The sequence below is a fragment of the Lepisosteus platostomus genome, chromosome 26 (assembly GCF_059453375.1).
Source record: "Lepisosteus platostomus isolate fLepPlt1 chromosome 26, fLepPlt1.hap1, whole genome shotgun sequence".
Taxonomy (NCBI): Eukaryota; Metazoa; Chordata; class Actinopteri; order Semionotiformes; family Lepisosteidae; genus Lepisosteus; species Lepisosteus platostomus.
This window is the reverse complement of record NC_142636.1, coordinates 11085502-11110335: the sequence shown is the minus strand read 5'-3', so window position 1 is coordinate 11110335 and position 24834 is coordinate 11085502. Positions and strand designations below refer to the sequence as shown.

At 56.8% G+C, this 24834-nt stretch overlaps 2 protein-coding genes and 1 long non-coding RNA gene across 3 annotated transcripts; 2 read left to right on the top strand and 1 right to left on the bottom strand.

Moving 5' to 3' along the window:
* Positions 1-138: 138 nt before the first annotated feature.
* ciarta (circadian associated repressor of transcription a) lies at positions 139-6112 on the top strand. Its single transcript, XM_088620655.1, has 6 exons — positions 139-1887; positions 2650-2764; positions 3083-3158; positions 3516-3594; positions 3680-3866; positions 4569-6112. The coding sequence occupies exons 2-6, from the start codon at positions 2651-2653 to the stop codon at positions 5130-5132; spliced, it is 1020 nt and encodes a 339-aa protein (XP_088476781.1). The 5' UTR covers positions 139-1887; position 2650; the 3' UTR covers positions 5133-6112.
* Positions 6113-12661: 6549 nt separating this feature from the next.
* Positions 12662-22648, top strand: prpf3 (PRP3 pre-mRNA processing factor 3 homolog (yeast)). The gene is made up of 16 exons (XM_088620630.1): positions 12662-12862; positions 14405-14556; positions 14647-14777; positions 15062-15217; positions 16456-16542; positions 16756-16985; positions 17937-18243; positions 19104-19270; positions 19711-19793; positions 20009-20152; positions 20760-20859; positions 20981-21094; positions 21669-21787; positions 21904-21984; positions 22160-22221; positions 22322-22648. The coding sequence occupies exons 2-16, from the start codon at positions 14412-14414 to the stop codon at positions 22469-22471; spliced, it is 2076 nt and encodes a 691-aa protein (XP_088476756.1). The 5' UTR covers positions 12662-12862; positions 14405-14411; the 3' UTR covers positions 22472-22648.
* Positions 22531-23238, bottom strand: LOC148640111 (uncharacterized). The gene is made up of 3 exons (XR_015930575.1): positions 22966-23238; positions 22666-22746; positions 22531-22635 (listed from the first exon to the last, which is right to left on the bottom strand). It is a non-coding gene; the product is annotated as an uncharacterized LOC148640111 (long non-coding RNA).
* Positions 23239-24834: the final 1596 nt, after the last annotated feature.

Below are 24834 nucleotides of genomic sequence, written 5' to 3'. Positions count from 1 at the left end.
CCTCCCTGTGTTATTCACTTATCCCACAGTACTGCTGCTCCACTCTCCCAGGCCTGCGTTCCAGGGCACAGGGGCTGTGGCTGACATGAGAGAGGTCTGTGTTTGATGGTACACGGAGGCAGGAGACGCCACACCAGGACTGGACGGGCAGTGTGGGGCAGGAGGGGGCGGGGTGAATGCACCAGTGACTCCGAAGATTTAGTAGCATAGCGGCAATCCCCACACAACCAAACGATCCTTTCGTTTTTGCAGGCTGTTTAAATAAATGCAATACTGTGCCACCCAGACAGGGACTCAAACCTGAGGCCCTCAGACTACAAGTCTTCTGCTCTCCTGGCTCTTCAGGGTTTAAGACCATTCCAAGTCTTCACTGATGTTCCAAGCAAAATAGAAGCCGTCACAGCTGTGCAAAAGTCTTAATGTACTGTTTTAGGTTTTAGGGGTGAGTTTGTGAGGGTGGCGGGTAAGACAAGCACCACCGAAAGGGCTGGACTTCATCTGCCAGCGGAACGGAGCGCTGCCTGCAGTTCCACCTGTGGCCGCTAGAGGGCAGCCGAGCCCGAGCATTTAGCTGGACTCTTTGGTGCTGAAGAGAAATTGTTTTTCATCACGTCTGAATGGTGGGTTACTATTGTCCCACTGCAGAACACCTGAGATCTGACACAAGGGGTGGACACTGTTCTGTCAGGAGACCCCGGACCGTCATCCTCTACTCTCCCTCCCCTCTCGATTCAGTTCAGTTCGCAGTGCTTTACGAGAGACTAATCGCACTTCTGCCAGAACAAAACATCTTACAGCAGGTACAATCAAGAGAAGCACAGCGAGCAAATCATAATTGTTTCAGTTACATCAGCCCATAAAGAGAAGATAATCATGAACTGGGCCACGGTCACAGGACTGGGGACAGAGGAGCCCTTGTGATCTTATATTTAGGACTGTGCAGAAGACAGGGAGTCTCTGTCTGCATCTTCCCAGGCTGACTGCTTCCAGGCTGTGGCCACAGAGCTTGTCGCCTCTGGGCAGCCTGGTCTGCCTGTGTCCAGTGTCTGTGTCCAGGCTGTGGTCAGTGAGCCTGTCCTGTCTGGACAGCCTTGTCTGCCTGTGTCCAGTGTCTGTGTCCAGGCTGTGGTCAGTGAGCCTGTCCTGTCTGGACAGCCTTGTCTGCCTGTGTCCAGTGTCTGTGTCCAGGGTGTGGTCAGTGAGCCTGTCCTGTCTGGACAGCCAGGTCTGCCTGTGTCCAGTGTCTAGGGTGTGGTCAGTGATCCTGTCCTGTCTGGACAGCCAGGTCTGCCTGTGTCCAGTTTCTATGGCCAACCTGTAACCTGGATAGCCTAATATTAATCACTGTTGTCTAAAGCGTGATTTAATGAGCACATAGAACTCCTAAGGTTTAATCAGCATTGTCAGTATTGTGCTTTCCAAAACAGAGCCACTATTATCCGCGCTGCGGTGGCTCACTCGGCACCACTGTCGAGTTTTACTCCAACCTCCCCCCTCCCCCCGTGCGTAGTACTACAGCACGCCGCCGCGTGTGGGGGCGGGGTCACACTGGCTCCCTCTCCCGACCAATAGGCGGCCGGCAGCTCCCCCATTGGCTGGAGCTTCAGCCAATGCCAGGGCACTTCGTCGGCCTGGCGGCCAATGGGAGCAGCAGCGTGTCCCGCACAAGGTCCGGCACGTGTGGAGCCACACATGTCGGCGCCGGAGCCGGAGAGAGAAAGGGCGGAAGAGAGAGACAGAGGGGAGACGGAGAGAGCGGCCAGCAAGGAGGACGGATTCCGAGCACCGGCACAGCCACACTCGCTTCCTGCGCTCAGGACATGGTCTTCTTCAGTCCTGTTCTCGGCTGCTGCTGCTGTTTCTAGACGCGCCCCGGCGGGCTATCAGGTGAGAGCTGGCGAGGGCTCAGACTGCTTCTGCCCGCAGCGAGCGGTGCTTTCCCCGCGTACACCGGGCGCCTGTCCCGCTCCTTCCCGCATTTCAGCCGGTTAGCTGTGCTTCGTCTCGCAGGCGGGCGTGTTCGCCGGACGGGGCCGGTTCCGTGGGGTTCGTTGTCAGAGGCGTGCGGGTTGTTTTAGAAACAGGACGAGGGATCCCGTCTGCCGCTGTGACAGTGAAGAGGGCTTCGCTTTCAAAGACCCTTCAGACTCTGATTAAGGCAGGTGTGCAGGGTCTCAGGTGTGCTGTGAACACCGGTGCTCAGGTGTGCTGGTGCTGAGGTGTACTGTGAATTCAGGTGTGCTGTGAATGCAGGCACTCAGGTGTGCTGGTGCTCAGCTCTGCTCTGAATGCAGGTGTACTCTGAATGCCGGTGCCCAGGTGTGCTGTGAGTACAGGGTCTCAGGGGTGCCAGTGCTCAGGTGTGCTGTGAACGGCGGTGCTCAGGTGTGCGCGTTGGCCCGGGGTGACAGACAGAAGGAGATCGAGGTGTACAGTCTGTCAGTGTGCTGTCCAGGGACGGACCAGCCCAGCTCCCCTGCAGCTTTCCCATCATTTCCAGTCTGTTGAGCTTTCCTGGACTGTACCACCTCTCCCATCCTGACGGGGGGAGTCAGGGCGCTGTCGCGCACACACACACACACTGAGCCACGGTGGGCGGGGGTCTTGTCCAGTGTCCAGTGTCCAGCGTGTCTGCTCTGTGTGCTCCAGCATGCTCCAGTCCCGGGCCCGGCGTGGCTCCCTGGCCTCGAGCGACGGATGTGCGGGCAGCGAGGACGACACCGACGAGGGCCGGACAGAGGGCGACCTGCTCTTCGCTCAGAAGGTCAGCGTGCGTTCACACCTCCTGCTCCTGCTGCAGAGCACAGGCGTGTTCCAGCACGGGCGAGAACCCTCCCTCTCCATCTCCCCTCTTCGCTCCTCTCTCTGTCCTCCCTCTCCATCTCCCCTCTTCGCTCCTCTCTCTGTCCTCCCTCTCCATCTCCCCTCTTCGCTCCTCTCTCTGTCCTCTCTCTCCATCTCCCCTCTTCGCTCCTCTCTCTCCATCTCCCCTCTTCGCTCCTCTCTCTCCATCTCCCCTCTTCGCTCCTCTCTCTGCCTCTGTGTGTCTCCTCTCTCTGAATCTCTCCTCTCTCTCTGACAGTGTGCGGAGCTGCAGGGGTTTGTCAGACCCCTCCTGGAGCTGTTGAATGGGCTGAAGAGAGGACGCTATGACCGAGGTACACTTCCCCCACACCCCCAGCTGTGGGGTAGGGTGGGGTGGGGCTGTGGGCTCTTGAGGGGCTGTGGGCTGTGGAGTGGGGTTGTGGGCTCCCGTGGGGCTGTGGAGTGGGGTTGTGGGCTCCCGTGGGGCTGTGTAGAGGGGCTGTGGGCTGTGGAGTGGGGTTGTGTAGAGGGGCTGTGGGCTGTGGAGTGGGGTTGTGGGCTCCTGTGGGGCTGTGTAGAGGGGCTGTGGGCTGTGGAGTGGGGTTGTGGGCTCCTGAGGGGCTGTGGGGCTGTGTAGAGGGGCTGTGGGCTGTGGAGTGGGGCTGTGGGCTCCTGTGGGCTCTCAGCCTCTGTCTGTCTGTGATCGTCAGGCCTCAGCAGTTTCCAGCAGAGCGTGGCGATGGACCGTATCCAGAGGATCGTGGGAGTGCTCCAGAACCCGGCCATGGGGTAGGTGGTGCTCCGCGCCGCGGTCCCCCAGCCGCTGCGCGGAGGGGCCTGTCCTCACCGGCTGCCCTCTCTCCCCGCCCTGCAGGGAGCGCTATCTGCCCACGCTGCTGCAGGTGGAGGCGATGCTGAAGCTCTGGTTCCCCCACATCGCCACGCCCCCCCGCGACCCCCACCCACTCCCCTGGCCTGCGGCGCCGACCTCAGCCCGTCCGCCAGCACCCTCCGGGACCCGGCCCGGCGGAGAGAGAGACCAGCTGCGCATCCCTGTCAAGGTACCAGCTGGGCAACCCGGCCCGCCTCACACCACGAGGCCTGTGTCACTGAGGCACTGAGCCTGTCCACTCTGGACTCCCGGTCAGCCTGTCCAGGCTGTGGACACTGAGCCTGTCCACTCTGGACTCCCAGACTGTGGACACTGAGCCTGTCCACTCTGGACTCCCGGTCTGCCTGTCCAGGCTGTGGGCACTGAGCCTGTCCACTCTGGACTCCCAGACTGTGGACACTGAGCCTGTCCACTCTGGACTCCCGGTCTGCCTGTCCAGGCTGTGGACACTGAGCCTGTCCACTCTGGACTCCCAGACTGTGGACACTGAGCCTGTCCACTCTGGACTCCCGGTCTGCCTGTCCAGGCTGTGGGCACTGAGCCTGTCCACTCTGGACTCCTGGTCTGCCTGTCCAGGCTGTGGGCACTGAGCCTGTCCACTCTGGACTCCCAGACTGTGGACACTGAGCCTGTCCACTCTGGACTCCCGGTCTGCCTGTCCAGGCTGTGGACACTGAGCCTGTCCACTCTGGACTCCTGGTCTGCCTGTCCAGGCTGTGGTCAGTGAGTGTGTGTTGTCTCTTTAGGTGCCAGCAGCAGTCCAGGTTGTGTTGTGCTTGTGTGCGGTGTTGTTCGGTTTCTGCTGTAGTTTGGTTCTCTTTGATTTATGTTTTCTCTCTCCCTGTCTGTCCTCTCTCGCTGTCTCTCTCAGAAGAGGAAGCTCAGCTGGCCAGACTCCGAGAGTGTGAACGAGCCTTTCACCCACAATCAGAGCGGACGTGATGAGGGGACCTCAGGGGCCGTGGGGGCCACAGTCTCCCCGGGTCCACAACCGCCCCGAAGCCCACAGGCTGGAGGAGGAGGAGGAGTGGAGGGTTCTGGGAGCTTGCGAGCCCAAGTCTGTCCCTGGTCCCAGGCCGGCCTGACCTGGGTCCACTCCGCCCCCATCTGCACCCCCCCGCAGTCGTGCGGCGGTCAGGCTCACGAGGGGGGGAGGGGCAGCAGCGGCTCCTCCCCCATCGCCGCAGTGCCACCGGCCGCCAGCAGGGGGCGCCCTGCCACTCAGGACAGCGCCGTCTCCTCCACCACTCCCCCCTCGTGCCCCCGCCCCCCAGCACGCTGCTCGAGCGAGCCGGTCGCCAGGGAGACAAGGCGCCCTGGGGGCGGGGCTGGAGGCGGGGCCCCACTAGGGGCGTGTCAGGGGCGGGCCCGGTCGCTGCTCGCGCTGTTTAACCCCTCGGGCGCCGCGGAGGAGAGGACAGCGGAGCACACTTGACAGAGTCCGTCTGGTTGATGGACTTGGACTGGACAGCAGCAGCAGCTGGGCCTGGTTGAGCAGATTGGGGCGTGCCCCCCTCGCCGCGGAGAGAGCCCAGTGTCGCCGCCCTGCAGGCCGGGCACAAACTCGTGTGGACACGCACTGAACTCCCAGAATGCTCTAGGAAAGTCCCCCCCTGGGTCTGGCCTCTTGCCTCGTGGTTGACAGGACCTCCCCTCTGGAGAGGGAGGCCCCGCATGAACAAGGAGGGGTCGCTGTGTGACCCCGCGGTGCCCCAGGGGGCAGTGAGACCTGGGACAAAATGAGGCCTGTTGTACAGGTTGCATGTGTTTGTCTAAAAGTGTGTTGAAGGGTATTTTATACATAAACACACCACACACACTACACGCTGATATATACACATGTATACAAAATGACACACTGAAACACTACACAGCACTCTCTTCCTTTACAGCTCTGACAATGATGATGAAGGAGTGTTCATGTGAAGATACAGAGGAGCTGGACTGAGTGTCTGTACAGTGACTCTCCAGCTCTGATGATGATGAAGGAGTGTTCATGTGAAGATACAGAGGAGCTGGACTGAGTGTCTGTACAGTGACTCTCCAGCTCTGATGATGATGAAGGAGTGTTCATGTGAAGATACAGAGGAGCTGGACTGAGTGTCTGTACAGTGACTCTCCAGCTCTGATGATGATGTGTTGTATGAGGAATCCTGAGCTCTGACCCAGGTGAGGGGTGACCCTCTGCTCTTCAATGAATTCTGCTGTCGCTGTCCCTGTGTTTTTATTCGAACAGCTGTGGGCGTTTCGCCCTGTTTTTGCTACGATGTTTTCACTTGTTAATTTTATATCAGACCAGTTTAAAAGCGTCTCTCCTGGTGGGGTGCTGTACAGGTCACCCGATCTTACTTTGCTCTCCTCCCTGAGGAACTGCCGTCCCAGAATCCGAATAAACTGCCAGTGTTTGGCAAGGAACTGCAGGTGTCTGTGTTTTGTCTGCTTTGCTGCTCGAAGCTGGTGCTCGTGATCCATACGAGATTTTAACTCCTGTGCATCTACCGCCCAGCCAGTCTCTGGTTGGTGAAAAGCCTAGGCGCCCGATCACAGATCCCTGTGGTGATCTATCTGGTCGCTGAAGAGCCCAGGACCCCTGATCACAGATCCCCAGATCCCTGTGATGATTTTTCATCCCTGTATTTCCAGGGAAAAGCCGGGCTGTGCACTGGGATGTGGGAGGGTTTCGACCTGAGGGACGGGGGGGGGGCGGTGGGGTTTGCGAGATCCCCCCCAGCTGGGCCTCAGAGGGAAGGGATTTATTTAGGGGTGTCAAGGGATGACTACAGTATCCTCACCCCCTGCGTGGACCCCCTCCTCTATCGCATGCAGAGCCGCTGGATTTGGGACACGGGGCGATGAGACGAGAGCTTACCCTCCCCTCCCCCAGCTTCCTGCTCCTGCAGGGGTGGGAGAGGACAGGGGAGCAGGCCTGGGCCAGGAAAGCACCAAGCGGCAGGAGCAGAGTGGACCGACGCCAGGCACGGCACAACACCGAGCACAAAGGCGAGCACGCACTAACACAGCCAGGGGGCGCTGGCCGAGGGGGGCCGGTCGCGGATCGCGGCTCCGCTGTCTCGCAGGCGGCCTCCGCTCTCCGGCTACGCAGAACAAAGAGTCCGTCTGCGTCCTCGGCTCGGCCCGGCCCCCCCTTCGCTCGGCGGGCGAGGTGGGATTCGGGACTCGGGACATGTCTGCTCCCCTCCCCCAGGCCCTGGGGACTGAGCGGGGAGGGAAGGGGGGTCCAGCGCGGACCAGGCTGCGTGATGCCAGCGATGGGCTGAGTGCAGTTTATTATTCGCGCTTTTATTATTTATACAACACAGATTGCAGCCACTTGAATTAACTCGCCAGATCCAGGCACGAGGCAAGTCTGCCTTTAGAGCAGCACAAATGTACAGTATTTAACAGTGTGTGTGTGTGTTCTCAGAGACAGAAGGAGAAGCCAGTCTGGGTGTCAGTGTGTGTGTGTGTGTTCTCGGAGACAGGAGGAGAAGCCAATCTGGGTGTCAGTGTGTGTGTGTGTGTTCTCAGAGACAGGAGGAGAAGCCAGTCTGGGTGTCAGTGTGTGTGTGTGTGTGTGTGTGTGTGTGTGTGTGTGTGTGTGTGTGTGTGTGTGTGTGTGTGTGTGTGTGTGTGTTCTCGGAGACAGGAGGAGAAGCCAATCTGGGTGTCAGTGTGTGTGTGTGTGTGTGTGTGTGTGTGTGTGTTCTCGGAGACAGGAGGAGAAGCCAATCTGGGTGTCAGTGTGTGTGTGTGTGTTCTCAGAGACAGGAGGACAAGCCAGTCTGGGTGTCAGTGTGTGTGTGTGTGTGTGTGTGTGTGTGTGTGTGTGTGTGTGTGCGTGTGTACCAGCCCAGCTCTGTGCTCCTTGCGTGAGCTCTAATGCACCACAGTGGATGAGCCCAGCAGGGAGCCGGAGTGCAGGAGTTAGAGAACGAGTGAGTAAGCACAGAGCCCCTCCCCCACTCTCTGTCTCACACAGCTCAGATCCCCTCTCCCCCTGCCGCAGGCGCCCCTCGCTCTGAAAGACTGGGATCCCTCCCCAGCTCGGTCTGGAGCTGCTCCACGCTCCACAGACAGAGCCACCCCAGGCCATTCAAGTCCTTGACCCACTTTAACAAGGAGAGCAGCACTTCAGCAAGCACACTGCAACCTTCCTATTGAGTAACAGGCATCCTATAGAGACACTAACACTGTACACGAGTCCTACAGAGACACTGACACTGTACACCAGCCCTACAGAGACACTGACACTGTACACGAGTCCTACAGAGACACTGACACTGTACACCAGCCCTATAGAGACACTGACACTGTACACGAGTCCTACAGAGACACTGACACTGTACACCAGCCCTACAGAGACACTGACACTGTACACCAGCCCTATAGAGACACTGACACTGTACACCAGTCCTACAGAGACACTGACACTGTACACCGGCCCTACAGAGACACTGACACTGTACACCAGTCCTACAGAGACACTGACACTGTACACCAGCCCTACAGAGACACTGACACTGTACACCAGCCCTACAGAGACACTGACACTGTACACCAGTCCTACAGAGACACTGACACTGTACACCAGCCCTATAGAGACACTGACACTGTACACGAGTCCTACAGAGACACTGACACTGTACACCAGCCCTACAGAGACACTGACACTGTACACCAGTCCTACAGAGACACTGACACTGTACACCAGTCCTACAGAGACACTGACACTGTACACCAGCCCTATAGAGACACTGACACTGTACACGAGTCCTACAGAGACACTGACACTGTACACCAGCCCTACAGAGACACTGACACTGTACACCAGCCCTACAGAGACACTGACACTGTACACCAGTCCTACAGAGACACTGACACTGTACACCGGCCCTACAGAGACACTGACACTGTACACCGGCCCTACAGAGACACTGACACTGTACACCAGTCCTACAGAGACACTGACACTGTACACCAGCCCTACAGAGACACTGACACTGTACACCAGCCCTACAGAGACACTGACACTGTACACCAGCCCTACAGAGACACTGACACTGTACACGAGTCCTACAGAGACACTGACACTGTACACCAGCCCTATAGAGACACTGACACTGTACACCAGCCCTACAGAGACACTGACACTGTACACCAGCCCTACAGAGACACTGACACTGTACACGAGTCCTACAGAGACACTGACACTGTACACCAGCCCTATAGAGACACTGACACTGTACACCAGCCCTACAGAGACACTGACACTGTACACGAGTCCTACAGAGACACTGACACTGTACACCAGCCCTATAGAGACACTGACACTGTACACCAGCCCTACAGAGACACTGACACTGTACTCCAGTCCTACAGAGACACTGACACTGCACACCAGCCCTACAGAGACACTGACACTGTACACCAGCCCTACAGAGACACTGACACTGTACACGAGTCCTACAGAGACACTGACACTGTACACGAGTCCTACAGAGACACTGACACTGTACACCAGCCCTACAGAGACACTGACACTGTACACGAGTCCTATAGAGACAATGACACTGTACACCAGCCCTATAGAGACACTGACACTGTACACGAGTCCTACAGAGACACTGACACTGTACACCAGCCCTACAGAGACACTGACACTGTACACCAGCCCTACAGAGACACTGACACTGTACACGAGTCCTACAGAGACACTGACACTGTACTCCAGTCCTACAGAGACACTGACACTGTACACCAGCCCTACAGAGACACTGACACTGTACACCAGCCCTACAGAGACACTGACACTGTACACGAGTCCTACAGAGACACTGACACTGTACACCAGCCCTATAGAGACACTGACACTGTACACCAGCCCTACAGAGACACTGACACTGTACACCAGTCCTACAGAGACACTGACACTGTACACCAGCCCTACAGAGACACTGACACTGTACACCAGCCCTATAGAGACACTGACACTGTACACGAGTCCTACAGAGACACTGACACTGTACACCAGCCCTATAGAGACACTGACACTGTACACCAGCCCTACAGAGACACTGACACTGTACACCAGTCCTACAGAGACACTGACACTGTACACCGGTCCTACAGAGACACTGACACTGTACACCGGCCCTACAGAGACACTGACACTGTACACGAGTCCTACAGAGACACTGACACTGTACACGAGTCCTACAGAGACACTGACACTGTACACCAGCCCTACAGAGACAATGACACTGTACACCAGCCCTATAGAGACACTGACACTGTACACCAGCCCTACAGAGACACTGACACTGTACACCAGCCCTATAGAGACACTGACACTGTACACGAGTCCTACAGAGACACTGACACTGTACACCAGCCCTATAGAGACACTGACACTGTACACCAGCCCTATAGAGACACTGACACTGTACACCAGCCCTACAGAGACACTGACACTGTACACCCGCCCTACAGAGACACTGACACTGTACACCAGCCCTATAGAGACACTGACACTGTACACCAGCCCTACAGAGACACTGACACTGTACACCAGCCCTACAGAGACACTGACACTGTACACCAGCCCTACAGAGACACTGACACTGTACACCAGCCCTACAGAGACAATGACACTGTACACCAGCCCTACAGAGACACTGACACTGTACACCAGTCCTACAGAGACACTGACACTGTACACCAGCCCTACAGAGACACTGACACTGTACACCAGCCCTACAGAGACACTGACACTGTACACGAGTCCTACAGAGACACTGACACTGTACACCAGCCCTATAGAGACACTGACACTGTACACCAGCCCTACAGAGACACTGACACTGTACACCAGTCCTACAGAGACACTGACACTGTACACCAGCCCTACAGAGACACTGACACTGTACACCAGCCCTACAGAGACACTGACACTGTACTCCAGTCCTACAGAGACACTGACACTGCACACCAGCCCTACAGAGACACTGACACTGTACACCAGCCCTACAGAGACACTGACACTGTACACGAGTCCTACAGAGACACTGACACTGTACACGAGTCCTACAGAGACACTGACACTGTACACCAGCCCTACAGAGACACTGACACTGTACACGAGTCCTATAGAGACAATGACACTGTACACCAGCCCTATAGAGACACTGACACTGTACACGAGTCCTACAGAGACACTGACACTGTACACCAGCCCTATAGAGACACTGACACTGTACACCAGCCCTACAGAGACACTGACACTGTACACGAGTCCTACAGAGACACTGACACTGTACACCAGTCCTACAGAGACACTGACACTGTACACCGGCCCTACAGAGACACTGACACTGTACACGAGTCCTACAGAGACACTGACACTGTACACGAGTCCTACAGAGACACTGACACTGCACACGAGTCCTACAGAGACACTGACACTGTACACCAGCCCTACAGAGACACTGACACTGACACTGTACACGAGTCCTATAGAGACACTGACACTGCACACGAGTCACGAGTACGACATACAGTCGTGGCCAAAGATATTGGCAATCTTGCACTTTTTACAAAGGTGCCGATATTTGTTTTTCAAAAACTAAGTTGAAATTGACCAAAGTATTTAGTCTCCACAATTCTTTCTTTCACTGTTAAGATTACCGAACCTTTATTTTGGAGCCAGAACTTCCAAGCGCTTCCTGTGCCCCTCGATGAGCTCCGGGGCAGTTTGGCCCCCTCTCCGCAGGCCAGCTGCTCCAGCTCTCCCAGCTCTGAAGGGCTGGAGGGGCTGCAGGCGAGACAGCGATGCCACTGACGTGTTCTCATCAGACGAACGGAGGGGACCGCGGTCAGTTTAATTATCCGTGTGGCCTGGGCTCCCACTCTCAGTAACGAGACAGGGGTCTCCCACAGATCATGCTTATCTCACACGGCATTCCAGCAGCAGGTGCCCAGACAAGACATACTGCAGATGTAACACTAATACAATGAATTAGTCAAATCAAAACCAGTTTTACCATTAAAAATAACAAACTAGTCTACACAGAACAATCACTTCATTAGCCTTCAGAAAGCAGAACTGGGTCAGAAAAGCGATAGACAATGCAGATTCAATATTTTCTAAATCTTTCTGGTGGCAAATTGAGAAGGTTATTTTAGCCCTACTATCACTCTCGTTCACCGTGTCCTTGCCTGTAGAGATGGAATGTGGGGACTGCCGTTTTCTGTCGGCCATTTCACTTGATTGATTCATGTTTCAGGTTGTGCAGGAGTGAGGACTTCCTTTGTATGAGCCAGCTCGGGAGTGAAGGAGAAGCAGATCAAGTCAAGCTCAACTCCATATCGAGACAGGGGGGCTCCAGGGTCAACATTGCTACCCCACAGCGCACGTTTGTACGTGTGGAGTGCAGTGCAGTGTCGGTCATCCATCTGTACTTTTCATTTTTTTCTGCTCGCTTTTCACACAGTCACACCGCCCTCTTGTGGCGCAAGCACGAACTGCGCCTCGAACTACCAGAGAAGAAAATTTTCCGTCTTTCTATTGTTGCAACCTTCGTTTAATTATGGGTTTAAAAACTTTAAGCCGCGTTGTAATTGCTACTACCATGCGAGGCATCTGTTTCACATAAAATATTTCCAGTAACCACGCCCGACTGTATGGGTTGATTGGGATGTGAAAAGCTGACCCTGCCAATGAAGGATCCCCCGCTAGCGGGCTGGAGTGTTACTTGCAGGGTGTGAATGGTCGTTGAAATCGAAAAATTCGCAAAAGCTAAGTAAAACAACAGACTGCACTAAAATGCCACTGCCCAGCTGCTTTAACTGCAGATAACGTGGAAACGTCACTGAGAAGCAGTCGCTTAAAAAGAATGCTCTCCCCCGTCATGTGACAAGGACTACGGCTTCGTTTACATCCTTTGGGCCGATGGGCTTCGTGACGCCATTTCCGCTTCCGGCCGGACGTTCCCTGTACGTTGTTGGTGTCGCGCCGTGCGAGCCGAAGAGTTCACTCTTCTTTGGGAGCTGTTCGGGTTTATTTTACTGTTGAGTTTTTTTTTCGATTATAGTAATATTTTTTAAAACGAAACTGCTGATATTTTACTTAAAAAGTCAACGTTTACCCATTTCAAGTGAACCCGCGTGGTGAGTACCGATTGGAAGAGGAACGGACGGTGTTAACGCGCCACATTATCGTCGTACTTTTGTTTATCGGTGTAGTTACTGGGGAATATGGGTTTTAGGAAGTGTTTCAGAACTGTTGATGTTCATCAGCGAAACTTTTATATCCCGGATATAATCAGACATTGTAACCGTAGGACTTGAGACTCCTAGTGCACAGGGTCGTGTATGTACGAGGGCATGGATGTGTCACGTTGACAACTTTCTTGTATAATTAATTGAACAGATAGTATAGTAATTGCAAAAATGCTTAGTATGTTTCCTGTAGCATCACAGTTAGCACCATAGCGCACTGCTGGGCGTAAGTCCTGGGGTGGATGGGGCAGCTGGGAGGCGGACTATCAACACTGTAAGATCTGGAGTGGACACACTGAGGGGCGCGCTGGGGCTCTCTGAGCTCATGCTGGCAGTGGAGCCTCTGGTGACTGTGTGAGAGAGAGCTGGGCTGAGTGACCAGCTGAGAGAGCGCTGGACTGAGGGACCGACTGAGAGAGCGCTGGACTGAGGGACCGACTGAGAGAGCGCTGGACTGAGGGACCGTGTGAGAGAGAGCTGGACTGAGTGACCGTGTGACAGAGCGCTGGACTGAGTGACCAGCTGAGAGAGCACTGGACTGAGTGACCAGCTGAGAGAGCACTGGACTGAGGGACCGACTGAGGGACCGACTGAGAGAGCGCTGGACTGAGGGACCGACTGAGAGAGCGCTGGACTGAGGGACCGACTGAGAGAGCGCTGGACTGAGGGACCGACTGAGAGAGAGCTGGACTGAGGGACCGACTGAGAGAGAGCTGGACTGAGGGACCGACTGAGAGAGAGCTGGACTGAGGGAGCGCTGGACTGAGGGAGCGCTGGACTGAGGGAGCGCTGGACTGAGGGAGCGCTGGACCGAGGGACTGACTGAGGGACCGTCTGAGAGAGCGCTGGACTGAGGGAGCGCTGGACTGAGGGAGCGCTGGACTGAGGGAGCGCTGGACTGAGGGAGCGCTGGACCGAGGGACCGACCGAGGGACCGACTGAAGGAGCGCTGGACAGAGGGACCGACCGAGGGAGCGCTGGACCGAGGGACCGACTGAGGGACCAGCTGAGGGAGCGCTGGACCGAGGGACCGACTGAGGGACCAGCTGAGGGAGCGCTGGACCGAGGGACCGACTGAGGGACCAACTGAGAGAGAGCTGGACCGAGGGACCGACTGAGGGACCAACTGAGAGAGAGCTGGACTGAGGGACCAGCTGAGGGAGCACTGGACTGAGGAACCAGCAGAGAGAGAGCTGGACTGAGAGACTGACTGAGGGACCAACTGAGAGAGAGCTGGACTGAGGGACTGACTGAGGGACCAACTGAGAGAGAGCTGGACTGAGGGACCGACTGAGGGAGAGCTGGACTGAGGGACTGATTGAGGGACCATCTGAGAGAGCGCTGGACTGAGGGAGCGCTGGACTGAGAGAGCTGGACCGAGGGACTGACTGATGTACACGAGCCGAGTGACCGGGTGCTCTGTGTCCGCAGGGCTGGGATGTCGCTGTCGAAGCGGGAGCTGGAGGAGCTCCGCCCCTGGGTGGAGCGGACGGTCAAGAAGGTGCTGGGCTTCTCCGAGCCCACCGTCGTCACGGCCGCGCTGCACTGCGTCGGCAAGGGGCTGGACAAGCGCAAGACCACAGGTCCGTGTGGCCGGCCGGCCGGCCGCTGCCCGTCGCCCTGAGGCCTGCGGCCGCCTTGCGCTGACCGCTTGCCCTGTGCTCCCCCCCCAGACCAGCTGAAGCCGTTCCTGGACGAGTCGACGGCGAAGTTCGTGGACCGGCTGTTCGAGGCGGTGGAGGAGGGGCGCAGCTCCCGGAACTCCCGCTCCGGGGGCGAGAAGAACCGCAAGCGGGACCTGAAGGTGAGGGGGGGGCGGGGCAGTTGGATGGGGTAGCTGGGCGAGGGGCAGGGGGGGTGGCGATGGGGTAGCTGGGGTGGGGGGGTAGCTGGACGAGGGGCTGGGCAGTTGGATGGGGTAGCTGGGCGAGGGGCAGGGGGGCTGGGGGGGGTAGCTGGGTGAGGGGCTGGGGGGGTGGTGGTGTGGTAGCTGGGGTTGTGGGGGGGTAGCTGGGCGGGGGGCAGGGGGGCTGGGGGGGGTCGCTGGGCGCGGCACCATGTGATCGCTAACCCCTCTCTGCCCGCCAGGAGGTGTTCGGGGAGGAGTCCGAGGTGGCGCGCGACGCCCCCGGGTCGGAGGCGGGCGTGAAGAGGAAGCGGGTTCCTCGCTTCGAGGAGGTGGAAGAGCCCGAGGTGCTGCCTGGCCCCCCCTCGGAGAGTCCCGGCATGCTCACCAAGATGCAGGTAACACTGGCGGCCAGGTCACCCCGCACACCCGGCCCTGACGAACGGGTCACCCCACACACCTGGCTCTGACGAACAGGTCACCCCGCACACCTGGCCCTGACGAACAGGTCACCCCTCACACCTGGCTCTGACGAACAGGTCACCCCTCACACCTGGCTCTGACGAACAGGTCACCCCACACACCTGGCTCTGACGAACAGGTCACCCCTCACACCCGGCTCTGACGAACAGGTCACCCCGCACACCTGGCTCTGACGTAGGGTCACCCCGCACACCTGGCTCTGACGAACAGGTCACCCCGCACACCTGGCTCTGACGAACAGGTCACCCCGCACACCTGGCCCTGACGAACAGGTCACCCCGCACACCCGGCTCTGACGTAGGGTCACCCCTCACACCTGGCTCTGACGAACAGGTCACCCCACACACCTGGCCCTGACGAACAGGTCACCCCGCACACCCGGCTCTGACGAACAGGTCACCCCGCACACCCGGCTCTGACGAACAGGTCACCCCGCACACCCGGCTCTGACGAACAGGTCACCCCGCACACCTGGCCCTGACGAACAGGTCACCCCGCACACCTGGCCCTGACGAACAGGTCACCCCGCACACCCGGCTCTGACGAACAGGTCACCCCGCACACCCGGCTCTGACGAACAGGTCACCCCACACACCCGGCTCTGACGAACAGGTCACCCCACACACCCGGCTCTGACGAACAGGTCACCCCGCACACCTGGCCCTGACGAACAGGTCACCCCGCACACCTGGCCCTGACGAACAGGTCACCCCGCACACCTGGCCCTGACGAACAGGTCACCCCGCACACCTGGCTCTGACGAACAGGTCACCCCTCACACCCGGCTCTGACGAACAGGTCACCCCACACACCTGGCCCTGACGAACAGGTCACCCCACACACCCGGCTCTGACGAACAGGTCACCCCACACACCCGGCTCTGACGAACAGGTCACCCGCACACCTGGCTCTGACGAACAGGTCACCCCACACACCCGGCTCTGACGAACAGGTCACCCCGCACACCTGGCTCTGACGAACAGGTCACCCCACACACCCGGCTCTGACGAACAGGTCACCCGCACACCTGTCACACACACCTGTAAATATTGTGCTCATGAGTCACTGACGCACATCTTCTGCTATCGAGCGCGCCTCTCCGAACAACACAGGTGACAGAGGCACAGAGCTGTTCTGCCTGATGTCCCCTCAGATCAAGCAGATGATGGAGGCGGCCACGCGGCAGATCGAGGAGAGGAAGAAGCAGCTCAGTTTCGTCGCTCCAGTGCCCGTTGTGCCGGTGAGGAGACTGGTTTGCTGATTTTTACGATCTCCGGTCTCTGTCTCCGTAACCCACGAGGGCTTGTCCCTCTGACGGGGGCCGTGTGTTGGGAGAGTAGGTGACGAAGTGCTGTGGAAGTGTGTTCTCTCCATACGGTTGGAGTTCACAGTGTGGGGGGGGAAGACGTCACGGATCAGGTTGTCAGCGGTCTCCCACTCCCTTCCTTTCCAGCGTCTGCCCTTGGCTCCCCCGGAGGCGAGCACAAGGGGCCAGTCGATTCCTCCTTCCCACGCTGCCACCTTCATGAACGACGCCATCGAGAAGGCACGCAAGGCAGCGGAGCTGCAGGCCCGCATCCAGTCGCAGCTGGCCATGAAGCCGGGCATTCTGGGAGCGCTAGGCTCTGGCACCAACAACCTAGTGGCCCTGGCCAACCTGCACGCCATGGGGATAGCGCCTCCGTGAGTCTGAGTGGGCAACTGCACCCTTCATCTTTCTCTGTGCTGTCCCTCTGTCTCTTGATCGCAGTGTACTTGGGCGTTTATGTCTGCCTGTATGAACCCCTCTCTCTCAGTGCAGTGTTAATGTACTGGAGTGTCCAGTCAGTGTGTCTGTATGAACCCCTCTCTCTCAGTGCAGTGTTAATGTACTGGAGTGTCCAGTCAGTCAGTGTGCCTGTATGAACCCCTCTCTCTCAGTGCAGTGTTAATGTACTGGAGTGTCCAGTCAGTCATTGTGTCTGTATGAACCCCTCTCTCTCAGTGCAGTGTTAATGTACTGGAGTGTCCAGTCAGTCAGTGTGTCTGTATGAACCCCTCTCTCTCAGTGCAGTGTTAATGTACTGGAGTGTCCAGTCAGTCAGTGTGTCTGTATGAACCCCTCTCTCTCAGTGCAGTGTTAATGTACTGGAGTGTCCAGTCAGTCAGTGTGTCTGTATGAACCCCTCTCTCTCAGTGCAGTGTTAATGTACTGGAGTGTCCAGTCAGTCAGTGTGTCTGTATGAACCCCTCTCTCTCAGTGCAGTGTTAATGTACTGGAGTGTCCAGTCAGTCAGTGTATCTGTATGAACCCCTCTCTCTCAGTGCAGTGTTAATGTACTGGAGTGTCCAGTCAGTCAGTGTGTCTGCATGAACCCCTCTCTCTCAGTGCAGTGTTAATGTACTGGAGTGTCCCGTCAGTCAGTGTGTCTGTATGAACCCCTCTCTCTCAGTGCAGTGTTAATGTACTGGAGTGTCCCGTCAGTCAGTGTGTCTGTATGAACCCCTCTCTCTCAGTGCAGTGTTAATGTACTGGAGTGTCCAGTCAGTGTGTCTGTATGAACCCCTCTCTCTCAGTGCAGTGTTAATGTACTGGAGTGTCCAGTCAGTCAGTGTGTCTGTATGAACCCCTCTATCTCTCTCACTCTTCCACAGCAAGGTCGAGGCGCGAGAAGTGTCCAAGCCGACTCCACTGATCCTGGACGAGCTGGGCAGAACCGTGGACGCCAGCGGGAAGGAGGTGGAGCTGACGCACCGCATGCCCACACTGAAGGCCAACATCCGCGCCGTGAAGCGCGAGCAGTTCAAGCAGCAGCTGCGCGAGAGGCCCTCCGACGACCTGGAGTCCACCTCCTACTACGACACCCGCGTGCCCCTTCCTCCGGCCCAGCGCCCCAAGAGGGGCTTCAAGTTCCACGACAAGGGGCGCTTCGAGAAGATCGCCCAGCGTATCCGCACCAAGGTGACACTGAGGGGGGAGGTCCTGAAAATTATGGGTCATGTAACCTATATCATAGAGTTCATGTACTGGAGTGTCCAGTCAGTGTGTCTGTATGAACCCCTCTCTCTCAGTGCAGTGTTAATGTACTGGAGTGTCCAGTCAGTGTGTCTGTATGAACCCCTCTCTCTCAGTGCAGTGTTAATGTACTGGAGTGTCCAGTCAGTGTGTCTGTATGAACCCCTCTCTCTCAGTGCAGTGTTAATGTACTGGAGTGTCCAGTCAGTCAGTGTGTCTGTATGAACCCCTCTCTCTCAGTGCAGTGTTAATGTACTGGAGTGTCCAGTCAGTCAGTGTGTCTGTATGAACCCCTCTCTCTCAGTGCAGTGTTAATGTACTGGAGTGTCCAGTCAGTGTGTCTGTATGAACCCCTCTCTCTCAGTGCAGTGTTAATGTACTGGAGTGTCCAGTCAGTCAGTGTGTATGAACCCCTCTCTCTCAGTGCAGTGTTAATGTACTGGAGTGTCCAGTCAGTCAGTGTGTCTGTATGAACCCCTCTCTCTCAGTGCAGTGTTAATGTACTGGAGTGTCCAGTCAGTCAGTGTGTCTGTATGAACCCCTCTCTCTCAGTGCAGTGTTAATGTACTGGAGTGTCCAGTCAGTCAGTATGTCTGTATGAACCCCTCTCTCTCAGTGCAGTGTTAATGTACTGGAGTGTCCAGTCAGTCAGTGTGTCTGTATGAACCCCTCTCTCTCAGTGCAGTGTTAATGTACTGGAGTGTCCAGTCAGTGTGTCTGTATGAACCCCTCTCTCTCAGTGCAGTGTTAATGTACTAGAGTGTCCAGTCAGTGTGTCTGTATTAACCTCTCTCTCTCTTTCTCAGGCTCAGCTAGAAAAGCTGCAGATGGAAATTGCCCAGGCAGCGAAGAAGACAGGTATCCAGGCCTCCACCAAGCTGGCCCTCATCGCCCCTAAGAAGGAGCTGAAGGATGGGGAGGTACCCCACATTGAGTGGTGGGACTCTTATATCCTGCCTGCAGGCACCGAGCTGTGAGTCTCTGTCTTCATCTTTTTTTTTAGACTGTAACTCGATTTTGTCTCTGTCTGTCTCTCCGTTATGCAGTGACCACTCTTTAGAGCGGCGCAGTGGACAGTGAGCTCGTGTCCAGTCCTCTGTAGAGCGGCGCAGTGGACAGTGAGCTCGTGTCCAGTCCTCTGTAGAGCGGCGCAGTGGACAGTGAGCTCGTGTCCAGTCCTCTGTAGAGCGGCACAGTGGACAGTGTGCCTGTGTCCAGTCCTCTGTAGAGCGGCGCAGTGGACAGTGTGCCTGTGTCCAGTCCTCTGTAGAGCAGGGCAGTGGACAGTGAGCTCGTGTCCAGTCCTCTGTAGACCGGCGCAGTGGACAGTGTGCTCGTGTCCAGTCCTCTGTAGAGCGGCGCAGTGGATAGTGAGCACTGTGTTGATTTCTTCTCTCTGGCTGTTTGTCCCAGGACCATGGAGGGTGTCCCTGAGGATACAGAATTCTTCGGGATTACAAACCTGGTTGAGCACCCGGCTCAGATGAAACCCCCAGGTTCGGTGCTCTCTGTCAGTTTCTGCCTGCATGGCTCTGTGCATGTTTCTGTGTGACCTGTCTCTCTGTGTGCGTGTGTGCAGTGGACACTGACCGGCCGGTGACCCTGGGTGTGTCTGAGTGACCTGTCTCTCTGTGTGTGTGTGCAGTGGACACTGACCGGCCGGTGACCCTGGGTGTGTCTGAGTGACCTGTCTCTCTGTGTATGTGTGCAGTGGACACTGACCGGCCGGTGACCCTGGGTGTATACCTGACGAAGAAGGAACAGAAGAAGCTTCGCAGGCAGACGCGCAGAGAGGCGCAGAAAGAGCTGCAGGAGAAGGTGCGACTGGGGCTGATGCCACCACCAGAACCCAAAGGTACTGTATAAACTGGAGAGTGTGGGGCTCTGGACTGCACAGTGCAGAGCCCATACAGCACACGCACAGTACAGCAAGAGCAGAGCCCATACAGCACACGCACTGCCGAGCATGAGCAGAGCCCATACAGCACACGCACTGTACAGCAAGAGCAGAGCCCATACAGCACACGCACTGTACAGCAAGAGCAGAGCCCATACAGCACACGCACAGTACAGCAAGAGCAGAGCCCATACAGCACACGCACTGTACAGCAAGAGCAGAGCCCATACAGCACACGCACTGCAGAGCCCATACAGCACACGCACTGCAGAGCCCATACAGCACACGCACTGCAGAGCCCATACAGCACACGCACTGCAGAGCATGAGCCCATATAGCACACGCACTGCAGAGCATGAGCCCATATAGCACACGCACTGCAGAGCATGAGCCCATATAGCACACGCACTGCAGAGCATGAGCCCATATAGCACACGCACTGCAGAGCATGAGCAGAGCCCATACAGCACACGCACTGTATAGCGAGCGCAGAGCCCCCACACTTGCTGTGCGGAATTTGTGCTGGGGGAGGGTTTCTCAGTCTCTTCCTCTCTCTATGTCCCAGTTCGCATTTCGAACCTGATGAGGGTTTTGGGGACGGAGGCGGTTCAGGACCCCACGAAGGTGGAGGCCCACGTTCGCGCTCAGATGGCCAAGCGACAGAAGTAAGCAAGTCTCTTTCACCGCCCCCTCCTGTGCTGTGACGCAGGGGGTCCCCGCTCTCCCCCCAGTCGGGGTTTTTCTGTCTCTGTCCCCGCGAGCTCACCCCTCCCGCTCTCTGCCCAGAGCCCACGAGGAGGCGAACGCGGCCCGCAAGCTGACGGCGGAGCAGCGGAAAGAGAAGAAGGCGAAGAAGCTCAAGGAGGACCTGTCTCATGGGGTTCACATCGCTGTGTACAGGTGAGGGAGGAGGAGGAGGAGGGGCGAGGTGAGGGAGGAGGAGGAGGAGGGGCGAGGTGAGGGAGGAGGAGGAGGAGGGGCGAGGTGAGGGAGGAGGAGGAGGGGCGAGGTGAGGGAGGAGGAGGAGGAGGGGCCAGGTGAGGGGGGGGGAGGAGGAGGAGGAGGGGCCAGGTGGGGGAGGAGGAGGAGGAGGGGCCAGGTGAGGGGGGAGGAGGGGCCAGGTGAGGGGGGAGGGGGGATGAGGAGGGGGGGGAGGCAGGTGAGGGAGGAGGAGGTGGAGGGGCCCGGTGATGGGGGGGGCAGGTGAAGGAGGAGGAGGGGCCCGGTGAGGGGGGAGGAGGAGGAGGAGGAGGAGGGGCCCGGTGAGGGAGGAGGAGGGGCCCGGTGAGGGGGGAGGAGGAGGAGGGGCCCGGTGAGGGAGGAGGAGGAGGAGGAGGGGCCCGGTGAGGGGGGAGGAAGATGGGGGGCCAGGTGAGGGAGGAGGAATAGGAGGGGGACAGGTGAGAGGAGGAGATCAGGTGAGTGCACAGGTGACTGTAACGGACTGTCTCTTAAAACATTGTCATTCTCGCAGAATCCGAAACCTCACGAACCCCGCGAAGAAGTTCAAGGTGGAGGCGAACGCCAACCAGCTGTACCTGACGGGCACAGTGGTCCTTCACCGGGACGTGAACATCGTGGTGGTGGAGGGAGGTGAGCGGGGGGCGTCTCCCGGCCCAAGGGGGGCCGTGCGGCACGGTGGGCAGGCGGTCAGTCGGTCGGCCAGTGACCAGTGAGTTCATCTCCCTCCCCGTCTCTCCTTCCCGCAGGTCCCAAAGCGCAGAAGAAGTTCAAACGGCTGATGCTTCACCGGATCAAGTGGGATGAGCAGACAAACTCCAAACGGGATGGTGAGCGGGGGTAGGGGAGAGGGAAGAGGGGGACAGGGGAGAGGAAGTGGGGGAGGGGACGGGAAGAGGGGGACAGGGGAGAGAGGTGAAGGGGCGCTGTGTCTGTGCAGATTGTCCTCGTGCCTCTCGGGTCTCCCTACGGTGTGACCTTGATTGTCGCTCCGTCTCCCTGCAGATGCCGAGGGCTCGGACGAGGAGGGGCTGAAGAAGAAGAATAAGTGCTCTCTGGTCTGGGAGGTGAGTGCCCGTCTGTCCTCCCGTCTGTCCTCCCGTCTGTCCTCCCGTCGGCACCAGACCCGGAGTCCCGGCCTCTCTCATGCCCTGTCCCCTCTCGCAGGGCACGGCCAAGGAGCGCAGCTTCGGGGACATGAAGTTCAAGCAGTGCCCCACGGAGAACATGGCCCGGGAGCACTTCAGGAAGCACGGCACGGAGCACTACTGGGACCTGGCGCTGAGCGAGTCTGTGCTGGAGACCGCCGAGGACTGAGAGCCTGGGACTGCTGGGAGAGAGGGGCTGGCAGACTAGGACCGCTGGGCTGAGAGGAACTGGGAGACTAGGACTGCTGGGCTGAGAGGAACTGGGAGACTAGCACTGCTGGGCTGAGAGGAACTGGGAGACTAGGACTGCTGGGGGACAGAGAGACTGGGAGACTAGGACTGCTGGGGGACAGGGACTGGGACTGCTGGGAGAGAGGGGCTGGCAGACTAGGACCGCTGGGCTGAGAGGAACTGGGAGACTAGGACTGCTGGGGGACAGAGAGACTGGGAGACTAGGACTGCTGGGGGACAGAGAGACTGGGAGACTAGGACTGCTGGGGGACAGAGAGGCTGGGAGACTAGGACTGCTGGGGGACAGGGACTGGGACTGCTGGAGAGAGGGGGACTGGCAGACTGGGACTGCTGGGGGATAGAGGGACTGGGACTGCTTGGGGAGAGAGGGACTGGCAGACTGGGACTGCTGGGGGACGGGGGACGGGGGACTTCGAGACTAGGACTGCTGGGGGACAGAGGGACTGGGATAGAGAAGGACTGGGAGACAGTGAAGACTGGGAATATTTGGAGCATGACAGTCTGGGAGGACTGGAAAGACTGCTGAGGACTGATAGACTAGGAATACTTGGGATAAGTGAGGGATTGAGAACAGGAATTGGAGAGACTGGGAGACAACGCAGGAGACCACAAGGAGTTGATTATTAGAGTTGATCCTTCCCATTTTCTCAACTAGCTGCAGTCTAATCCATTCCAGGATTTTTTGGGGGACAGAATCACTACCAGGACTGCAAATGTGATGCTTGCTGCCTTGTTTTGAGACCATAGCTCATCATCAGATATATCGAGTTAATATTAAATACTGTGTGTATATATCTTTGTTTTTCTATTTTGTAAGTAACAATCTGCACAAGAGCCCTGCAGTGGATAAGAAAACTTGGAGTGGATCAGACTGCTGTGCACTGGGAGTCTGACTGGCAGTACTGTAAAACCTGGAGTGGATCAGACTGCTGTGCACTGGGAGTCTGACAGCACTGTAAAACCTGGAGTGGATCAGACTGCTGTGCACTGACAGTCTGGCAGCGTAGTGCTAGGAGAACTCTGAATCCTGTTCTGAGAGTTGACCGTTACAGTCGTTTCTGTCTATCTGTTGTCACATTTCACCATTATTATTGTGGACTGACTGCTCTGTACAGTCAATGGAATGACATTGTAAAAGTGTACATATTTTGAACAAAAACAATAAAAATTGAAAAAAATGCTGGGTTCTTTGTTTTTGTTGAGATGTTTTCCTGTTTGACTAATCATGTGTTCTTGGAGAGCTACAGTCCCAGTCCCGTACAACAGTCCCGTTACAATAGGAGCTACAGTCCCAGTGCAGTAGAACAGTCCTGTTACAATAGGAGCTACAGTCCCAGTGCAGTAGAACAGTCCTGTTACAATAGGAGCTACAGTCCCAGTGCAGTAGAACAGTCCTGTTACAATAGGGGCTACAGTCCCAGTCCAGTAGAACAGTCCTGTTACAATAGGAGCTACAGTCCCAGTGCAGTAGAACAGTCCTGTTACAGTAGGAGCTACAGTCCCAGTCCAGTAGAACAGTCCTGTTAAAATAGGGGCTACAGTCCCAGTACAGTAGAACAGTCTGTTACAATAGGGGCTACAGTCCCAGTGCAGTAGAACAGTCCTGTTACAGTAGGAGCTACAGTCCCAGTCCAGTAGAACAGTCCTGTTACAATAGGAGCTACAGTCCCAGTCCAGTAGAACAGTCTGTTACAATAGGAGCTACAGTCCCAGTGCAGTAGAACAGTCCTGTTACAGTAGGCGCTACAGTCCCAGTGCAGTAGGACAGTCCTGTTACAGTAGGAGCTACAGTCCCAGTGCAGTAGAACAGTCCTGTTACAGTAGGAGCTACAGTCCCAGTGCAGTAGAACAGTCCTGTTACAATAGGAGCTACAGTCCCAGTGCAGTAGAACAGTCCTGTTACAACAGGGGCTACAGTCCCAGTGCAGTAGAACAGTCCTGTTACAATAGGAGCTACAGTCCCAGTAAAGTTGTCATTTTGCAATAATAGTTTAAATATATAGGTAGATCGGTTTTAACAGGTGTCTTCACCGTGCGATCTTAATAGCCGATATGTAACACGGATTCATCCGTTGACATTTCGATGAGTTTTGAAAAGCAGCCTTAGTTCTGATGAAGTTCAAGTAGGGAGCTGCCTCAGCATGCGTAAGCTACGAAGGGACAAGTAAAGGTTTATTCCATGCGGAAGACATGGAGGGTCGCAGCAGAAACACACCTCTTTTCAGCATGGAATAAACATTTACTTGTTTCTTGGTATTGATGTCGTTTTTTTAGGCTTGA